The sequence below is a fragment of the Heptranchias perlo genome, chromosome 25 (assembly GCF_035084215.1).
Source record: "Heptranchias perlo isolate sHepPer1 chromosome 25, sHepPer1.hap1, whole genome shotgun sequence".
Taxonomy (NCBI): domain Eukaryota; kingdom Metazoa; phylum Chordata; class Chondrichthyes; order Hexanchiformes; family Hexanchidae; genus Heptranchias; species Heptranchias perlo.
In genome coordinates, this window is record NC_090349.1 from 27,269,734 (window position 1) to 27,279,864 (window position 10,131).

Below are 10,131 nucleotides of genomic sequence, written 5' to 3' on the forward strand. Positions count from 1 at the left end.
TGGCTGAGATATCTAGTACTTTTAGTACAGAAGAATACAAACTTATCACAGATTGATTTTTTTTCCCCTCAGTTTTAATCTTCAGATTGTCTCACTAGTTTATTTAATAAGCTAGTAACTAATGCTGTCCCATTCACTGATATTTTCACTTCTGCAGGTCACGTGTTCGAAGGGAAACGCTTGTTGAAGATTTCCAAGAGAATGACACGGACCAGGAGCCAACTAGTTACCGAGGGTATACAACCCACAATCATTCGCTTAGTGTTGATAGACCACAGAGTTCTGACTCTGAGCCAGAAGACAAGAAAGCCATTTTTACTGAAATGAAGGGCAAGCTGCCAACTGAAAAATACACTCCTCTGGCGGAACATAGGGAAGCCGACATGGAGATTAAACAGGAATTCCATGATCATTGTGAACAAGAGGATTATGATCATTGTGATACCTGTTGCATTGAAGATGAGATAGGAAGTGCCGAGTCATCTGTACACTTCCCTGGCACTGTAAAAAGAGAGAGAGTAGGGGCAGGCTGTAACCATGAGACACATCCATTAAAGACTACCACAGTCCTGCATATCCAGAATCCTCAGTGCTTGATCATTGGTTCATCTAACTATGACAAATTTCATGTTAATTCCTCGGACCTCATATCTCTAGACATCTCACCAAAGCCTGATGAGTATGTTTCTGTGACAAAAGATACAGAAACCAATGGGCTGATCCCTGATCATTTCAAAGCGATCTCTGAACCTCCATGTGGTAGTCTGGAGGTGACACTGAATTCTCCTTCTGCAGCCTCTTCTCCAGGCCTAATGTCGGTTTCTCCAATCCCATCCTCCTCGGCTCCTATCTCTCCTTCAGTGCCTACCATTTCAAAGGGGCAGTGCTTGATTCCTGGCACTGATGTGGTTGCTTTACAGTCAAACACAAAGCTAAATAAAAGTATCCAGAGACGGAACGCCAAGATGGCAAATCTGAACAACATAATTCATCGTCTTGAACGGGCAGCCAATCGGGAAGAACCTACAGACTGGGAATTCTAATGAAAAGTTTTATTATGAGCAGAGACTTTGTTAATTATAAAACCATAGGACGTGACACTGAACTCTTCAAGAGTAGGAAGAATTTTAAATGTTTAATTTAAATTGAGACTCGGCAAAGCCAAAACTGCAGTAATTTTTGCAGATGACATTGAATTTTATGAATTTACTCTTCAATGAATCTTCCAGAAACGCATTTAGCATCTGAGGAAAAAATATTGACCACTATTTTAAACAAAAAAAATTCAAACAACTTTTAGAAATAAATATTTATTTGTACATGTCTTATATTAAGGACTGGTTGAAAACTCTTTGACGCTGTAGCAGTTTTCCTACTTGCCATTAGCTACAGAATGAAAATAACAAACATTGATTTTGTGCCACTAAATGCACACTTGAAGTCCTGTAGTTTGCCACAGGAAGAGATTAAAGACTATAGTCTAAAGCCATTAAACAGCACTATGATCCAGAAGGCTGACCAAATTTGCTAGCTTATGGATAGAATTTTTTTTTCTTAATTTTGTCTTCAAGACACTTAATTCATATTACCAGAAGTGGACTCTGATATAGTCATGAAGACTCTAAAAATAGGAACCTCAACACCATGAACTATGTACTTAGTTATTGGTTATGTGTTTTCAAACATTTGTAACACAGGGTGTTATGTGCAATTGTATATGTTGTAGAAACTTCTGCAATAGCCTTTCTTGAACAAGATGTAGCATGGTACGTGATTAACTCTTCACCCCCATTAGTCATTCACCTGCGGTGTTCTGAAGAATACCAAAAGCCTAATGAACAGAACTTTGCCTGACAAAAACAAATAATTTTGGAGTTTACATTTTGTTTTTCTAACCAACTACGGAACTATGAATCAAATCAGAAAAGCATAAGAGGCAGCTGACAAAATCTCTCGTTTTAAAGAAGAAATTCTACTTCCTGAATCGCCATGGTCTGGTGTTCAGCAACAGCACATTGTTCTATGCGTGAGCATCTTCCATTACTAACAGCACAGCTGGCCTCTTCAAATCAGTCTTGATTTTTATCCACATTTTGAAGTTTTTTTTTTCTCCTTTTAAGATGTAGTTGATGTGATGACGTTAGTGTAATCTTATCTCATTACTGAAGGTTGATGTGGCTTTTGGCTCTTCAGGATTTCCTGTAGCACTTGATTTTGTCTTGTACCAAATTTAAATCCTGTTTTGCTCAAGGCTACGGTAATGCACTTGATCATATTCAACTGACCCTTTTTATCCCTGTGTTCATCTTACCTTATCTTTTGTATTTGTAAAAAAAAACATGAAGGCTGATCTTTGTCTAGCCTTTGTAGTCTTTCACTGCACTTGGCCACTAAATACAGTATATTTCTGTTTGCATTGTGTAAGAGTTTTGGCGTGCAGCTTGTTTTATTCTCTGATGCAGTGTCCCAAATATGGTGCTTTATGTCACTGTATTTTGGATTAGTTGCGTAAACACCACAGATATGCAACAGTCCAAATAGTAGGACAACTAAAGAGATATTCAAAAGAAGACAAACTGTATTGCAGTGACATTATTCTTTTCATGACATTGTTCATACTTGTTTGAGTTTAAGCTGTTTTACGGTTATTTCTTTAAAAGGCATCTGATATATTTTTCCTCCTGAGAGGTATAGACAAAAGGAATAAGAAGCAGCTTAAAAAAAAAAGTCAGAGCAATTAAAATTAGACACAAAGTGAGTACTGCAATCAAATAATTGACTTCATCATTTAGATTTAGTACCCTTTTAAGGCTGAGATACTACAGTTTATTTGATCTGATTCTAAAGTATACAGCTTGTTTTATGCATTATGCATGCAGGTATACCTTGCAGATCAATCTCAAAATGGCAACTGTATTAAACCAATTGTCATAAAAATTCTGTGCAACAGTTGCTGAATTAAAGATGTGCAGTTTTTAATGTGACAGTTGAGTCAATACAGTCAACATTTAACAATCAATCAATTGGACACGTTCAGCAAGAAAGGCTTTCTTCACAGAATACTGTTTGAGGTAAGAAAATATGAACATCCAGGCAAATTTCACTCTTCAAATCCATACCTTGAAGTTGCTTAATGCTGGAAATCAATTTCTCTTTAAACATCCTCAATTTGGAGTTGTGTCTGTACACTGTTCAGTTGGAAAGATGAGACTTGAATTAAATTTATCTCTGTCGTAGTCTGTAATTCATTCGTTATTCACCTGTCGGCAAAATGCAGGTGTTCTTCCTACTCAACAAAGGTCTTAAAGATTTGAAAGTCTAAGTAGTCAACATTATTACAATGCACTGACCAGTAAGGACAGCTGGACCATATTCTAGTGAATAACGCTTCCAGCCATAGATAATAGGTTTCACTGAGTCCTATAATTGGTTGTTTGTTTGGTTATTTGCTTGCTCTTCCTCTTCTAATTCACTACTTTTAATGAGAGTAATTCTGAGTTTTTAACTCAGGGTTTATTGGTATTCATTGTTATTTGCTATGAGTGACAGTGTGAAATCCAGTTTACATATCAAAAACATGATCATCGCTTAAAAATACAAAGTTCACGTGTCACCCTGGCACTTGCTCCAAAGCGACATGTCTCAATGTAATAGACACAAATTACCTACTGCAGTTCCCCACCTAAAGTTCCCAATCTCAGTATTACCATCGGGAATGGGGAACCCAAGAAGAGGAAATATCAAGGAAGCAGAAGTGAAGGGGCTAGAGCAATCCAAAGGAAAGAAAAAGTATTAAAATTGGGGGAGGGGAGTTAAAGAAAATGTTTTCTTTGTTGCTGTTTTTAAAATAAAATAAACTGTACATTGCTCCAACCACATAGCATCATACAACACAAAAGGAGGCCACTTGGCCCATCATGCCAGTGCCAGCACTTTGAAAGAGCTATCCAATTAGTCCCACTCGCACACTGTGTCTCCATAGCCCTGCAAATCTTTCCTTTTCAAGTATATATCAAATATCCTTTTGGAAGTTACTATTGAATCATCTTCCACCACCCTATTAGGTAGTGCATTCCAGATCTCATAACTTGCTGCGTTTAAAAAAAAAACTCATCTCCCCCATTGGTTCTTTTGCCAATTATCTTAAATTTGTGACCTCCAGATCCCAACCCACCCACCAATGGAACCAGTTTCTCCTTATTTATTCTATCAAAACTCCTTGTAATTTTGAACATCTCTATTAACTCTCCCATTAACCTCTGCTCTAAGGAGAATAGTTCCAACTTCTCCAGTGTCTCCACATAACTAAAGTCTCTCATCCCTGGTGTCATTCTGGAAAATATCCCCTGTACCCTGTCCAAGGCCTTGACATCCTTCCTAAAGAGTGGTGCTCAACTTAAGAGCTTAACTGTAACCTCAGAAGAGTGTCTGTTGGGTACAGTCTAGGTACATTCCCACGAGGGAGAAAAGTAGGGCAACTAAAGCTAGAGCTCCCTGGATGACAAGAGATAGAGAGTAAGATGAAGCAGAAAAAAGGGGCCTATGACAGATGTCAGGTTGATAACACAAGTGAGAACCAGGCTGATTATAGAAAGTTCAGAGGGGAAGTGAAAAGGGAAATAAGAGGGGCAAAGAGAGAGTATAAGAATAAACTGGCGGCCAACATAAAAGGGAATCCAAAAGTCTTCCATAGGACTGTAAACAGTAAACGAGTAGTGAGAGGAGGGGTGGGGCCGATTAGGGACCAAAAAGATCTCATGGAGGCAGAGGGCATGGCCAAGGTACTAAATGAGTACTTTGCATCTGTCTTTACCAAAGAAGAAGATGCTGCTAGAGTCTCAGTAAAGGAAGATGTAGTTGAGATACTGGATGGGCTAAAAATTGATAGAGGTGCTTGAAAGGCTAGCTATACTTAAAGTAGATAAGTCACCCGGTCCAGATGGGATTCACCTAGGTTGCTGAGGGAAGTAAGGGTGGAAATTGCGGAGGTACCAGCCATAATCTTCCAAACATCCTTAGATACGGGAGTAGTGCCAGAGGACTGGAGAATTGCGAATGTTACACCCTTGTTCAAAAAAGGGTGTAAGGATAAATCCCAGCAACTACAGGCCAGTCAGTTTAACCTTGGTGGTGGGGAAACTTTTAGAAACAATAATCCGGGACAGAATTAGAAGTCACTTGGACAAGTGTGAATTGATTAAGGGAAGCTAGCACGGATTTATTAAAGGCAAATCGTGTTTAACTAACCTGAGAGTTTTTTGATTAGGTAACAGAGAGGGTAGATGAGGGCAATGCAGTTGATGTGTATATGGACTTTCAAAAGGTGTTTGATAAAGTGCCGCATAATAGGCTTGTCTTCAAGATTGAAGCCCATGGAATAAAAGGGGCAGTAGCAGCATGGATACAGAATTGGCTAAGTAACAGGAAACAGTGAATAGTGGTGAATGGTTGTTTTTTGGACTGGAGGAAGGTATACAGTGGTGTTCCAGAGGGGTCGATACTTGGACCACTGCTTTTCTTGATATATATTAATGACTTGGACTTGGATTTTCAGGGCACAATTTCCAAATTTGCAGATGATACAAAACTTGGAAGGGTAACGAACAGTGAGGAGGATAGTGATAGACTTCAAGAGGATATATTCAGGCTGCTGAAATAGGCGGACACGTGGCAGATGAAATTTAATGCGGAAAAATGCAAAGTGATACATTTCGGTAGGAAGAATAAGGAGAGGCAATATAAACTAAAGGGCACAATTCTAAAAGGGGTACAGGAACAGAGAGATCTGGGGGTATATGTACTCAAATCGTTGAAGGTGGCAGGGCAGGTTGAGAAAGCGGATAAAAAAGCATAGGGGATCCTGGGCTTTATAAATAGAGGCATAGAGTACAAAAGCAAGGAAATCATGAACCTTTATAAAACACTGGTTCGGCCACAACTGGAGTATTGTTTGCAGTTCTGGGCTCTGCACTTTAGGAAAGATGTGAGGGCCTTAGAGAGGATCCAAAAGAGATTTACTAGAATGTTTCCAAGGATGAGGGACTTCAGTTACATGGATAGCTGCGTTGTTCTCCTTGGAACAGAGACGGTTGCGAGGAGATTTGATAGAGGTATTTAAAATCATGAAGAGTGTAGTCAGAGTAGATAGAGAGAAACTGTTCCCATTGGTGGAAGGGTCAAGAACCAGAGGACATAGATTTAAGGTGATTGGCAAAAGAACCAAAGGTGATAGCAGAAAAAACTTTTTTTACACAGCGAGTGGTTAGGATCTGGAATGCACTGCCTGAGGGGGTGGTGAAGGTAGATTCAATCATGGCCTTCAAAAGTGAACTGGATATGTACTTGAAAGGAAAAAATTTGCAGGGCTATGGGGATATGGCGGGGGAGTGGGACTATCTGGATTGCTCTTGCATAGAGCCGGCGCGGATTCAATGGGCCAAATGGCCTCCTTCCGTGCTGTAACCTTTCTATAATTCTACAGAAATTGTCGATTTGTTCCTAATTGTGGATATTTTTCTGCTGTGTGCTTGCATCCATTAAGAACTAGGTTCAAGCTCATTTCACTTTGGATCATTATTAAATTAATTACATTCTATTCAAACCCCAGGACCCAGATGTGAAAGGACTGTGTTTAAAAGCTACTGTACCAGTCTGTTCACCACATGAAGCAATTTTGTGTGATAGTAAGGTCGAATGGATCTTATAACAATTAAATATTTTATGGAGGTTTATTTTAAAATTAAATGAGCAGTGTTCTTTATTGCTGATCCCACAAGAGGGTACTTTTTCATTTTTAAAAAAAGATAAAATATTTTACTTGGCAGATTCTTGATGTTAGAATAGCAATATTAGCAAATCTACTGCCATCGCTAATTAAGAAACACTTCCATTGGAACCTATTATATGGAGCAGTATAATGTATTTTAAATTAATTAATTCATTTCGCTATTAGAAAATAAGTTAGCCTTGCAAGGTAATGTCCAAGTGAACATTAATGCACATAAGCACACATTTAAAAATTACCCCCGAGCCACCAGACCATGAGTGAGGTAATCATTGTTTATGAACTGGAGTGAAAATGGGAGGAGGGCAATGCAAGTTCTGGAAATCTGAACTAAAAAGAGAAAGACACTGCATTTAATGTCCTAATTCAATCCCAAAAGACGAGTTGATTGCGCAGTCCTAACATGACCAAAAAAATTGTATTCTAAATCAAGCGGCTTCCAATCTGTAATTCCCTTAGTTACTGACATTTGGACATAATGGTTACTCGGGATTGTTTATTTATTTACTTAGTGAATACCTCAGGTCATGGAAATTCTGGAGAGAGAAAATGAACCAGATGCTTCCCCCCCACCCCCTCTGCCATAAGCCTAAACAGAGCAAGAAAACAACTGCTCTGTCTGAAGTACAGGGGAAAAGGACAGATGTTTCAATTAACATAAAAAATATGACTTTACAGCCAAAGAAAATGCAATGAAATATGATCAAGGAAATGGCTGCAGCACGAGTATTCAAACTATGACCTGTGGGCCAAATACAACCCGTGAACTATTATAATCCAACTTACAAAGCCCCGACAACTTGGTTCGATTTGCTCTCCTGTTTCCTACCTGCTGGATTGCTCTAGTTGAATTTTGCACATCTCACCAATTGGAAGTAGCAGTTTTGCAGGTTCTAAAGGAGTTTGAGATGGTTAACGTGATACAGAATAAAGAATTACTGTGAAATGACAAACACTAAAGTAGAGCTGGGTATAGATGTTATAAATTATATTCTATTACAGATAAGTTTGGTAAGTATTGGGGAACAAACCTAGTACCTTCCTGCTCTCAGTTCATATTGAGCAGTACATTTGCCAGTTAAGATAGTGGAGGAGCTCTGAAATTCAAACTCAATTTTCTTTTAGTGTATCAAAAATCTAAAGCAATGTGAATATAGCAGACAAGGACAAACAGGCATCTTAAGTTTTGAAATGTTATTAGTCAGGATGTACAGCACCTAACTCAAACATAAGTCATTCAATTACTTTAAAAATGATTTAACTTTTCTCCTATTTTTAATATAGCTTTATAGATATATTTTGCTTCTTTGAGTTTAGTACTATTTCAGCTCAAGAGACCAGTTAGTCTATTGAGCCCATTCCAAATTGCAACTATTTCTGGGAATGTATTTCGAAGGACTACTTTGCTGCAGCATCAAGCTACTTCATTATTTTTGAAGTTTTTGTTTCCCTCTTTTCCCATGCTGGCTATCCTTATTACTTTTCTGGGAATGGCTGCCAGTTTGTATCAAATGTGCATAGTTTTGTCCTGTGCATTCATGCCATATGAAAAATGGGTTGAGACTGCCCTTAACTTTTGTCCCTGTAAGGTTTACCGTATAGCCAGTAAAGACAGCAGACTTCTCATCTCATCAGTCTGAGCTGGATTCAAACATGTGCTAGAGGTTAAAGGACAATGTTTGAATTCACGGCACCATCCAATTCCACCCTCCGTTTTATTTTTGATAGATTTTGTGTTCACTCTGCTTGCTTCTATTTTAATCCATGATTTATGAATCTGGGTGAAGTGTTAAACCTTATGCCAGATGTAGCTTGTGTATAGTTATGGTCCTGAAATTCTCAGCCTTTCTATCTTAGCAATGACTTTTTATAATGATTAGCTCTTTTTATCCTCCTATTCTGTTTTAGTTTATTCTTTCCTTTTCAGTCAATCTACAGCATGCATCATTCTCTCGCCAGGTGGATGACTTGTTCTCAGGCCTATGCTAATTCAGGTCTGTAACCTGCTACCAGAAGACTGCAGGGTTGATTTACCTTTTTAATTTTTCTTCTCTTCCTGTGATAGCCTTCTAGCTACAGCGTGAGCTCTTTGGACTCTCAACTGGGAGGCACAAGTTTAAGTCCTCATCTTCTCAGAAGGAAAGTTACACAGATTTGCTAGTCTTTGCCAGGTTATCTATGGTGCTAAGGCAAACCAGCTCAGGGAGGGATAATGCACTTCACTGTACAGCTAAATTGTACCTCAGGTTGGGTTAACCAAGAGCACATTAATGGCATCCATGCAAAGGTCCACAGCATGACTGAAGATGATTCATGGATGAGGTGAAAGGGGGAAGTGAAAATAAGAGAAGAAAAAGCTAATGCCATATAGAACAGCATGCAATGTGACAGCCTTTAACAGTTCCCCATGTTAATATATTTTGTAATTGTGTTACTGATTCAAAGTCCGACATGGGGGAAAATTTGGGAGCTGGTCCAGTCCATGTGGTGTGTGTTATTTCAAATGAAACACTTTGAACTTGTAAACATCAAAACACTGGTAAGAAATCAAAATATATTCAGCATCTGTTCACTGTTGTTATAATAACTCATATAACTTGCCAACCTTTGTCATCAGACATTTGCTGCAATATTCGATGCGTTGAAAGAAGCAAATATTTATTACTTTTGCACAGTTTAAAAGTGCTTTTTTAAGTGTTTTTAATCTTTCATTTTTAGTATGCTTATTCAGATACTCTAAACTCAATAGAATAGAAGTAGGCATAAAATAACAAATTATCCACTAGGATTTGCATGTGTTATAAAATTAGAAGTTTGGGTGACCAATTGTGGGAATTTTTATTGTGAATTTACTGATTTCAGCCCCCAGGATTCCTTGTGGAAAATACTGAAGGAAAATGTTTTCCAGTATCTGTTTTGAGATGAGTACAGAATTTTAAGTGCTGACTAGTGAACAGAGATGGAATGTAACAGGAAAGTTTCAGTACGGAAATTATCTCAGACAGGTAGGGACCAGTTTGCTGAAGCTTTCTATGGGAGCCTACAAATTTAAAAATAGCACTAAACTCCCCTTGTTCAATAGAAAATTCAGTAATAAAAGCTGTTAAAAAATCTAGTAGATCTCCTGTAGCAATAGTAATCGATAATCTGGGACTTAAGCAGTTTCTGACGTTTACTGCTGCAGACCACAAAGATAAAAGTTTGGACACCCCTGCACAACAGTATTAACCTTTCTGATTTTTACCTGCAGTTCAACATGGATATGGAGGAAGGAATCACTCCACTAAACAGTGTTAAATCCCTGACATTAATTCATGAAGGACTTCCACACTGATTAAATGATGACC

General features: G+C 38.3%; 1 protein-coding gene across 2 annotated transcripts in view; it reads left to right on the forward strand.

The window, feature by feature from the left end:
- Positions 1-3,236, forward strand: part of cux2b (cut-like homeobox 2b) — a 220,943-nt gene extending 217,707 nt beyond the window's left edge. For both annotated transcript variants that reach the window (XM_068005849.1, XM_068005850.1), the window contains one exon: positions 158-3,236. In XM_068005849.1, coding sequence (XP_067861950.1) covers positions 158-1,043 — 886 coding nt within the window. In that variant the 3' untranslated portion in view covers positions 1,044-3,236. The remainder of the gene's footprint in view (positions 1-157) is intronic.
- The last annotated feature ends 6,895 nt before the right edge of the window (positions 3,237-10,131 follow it).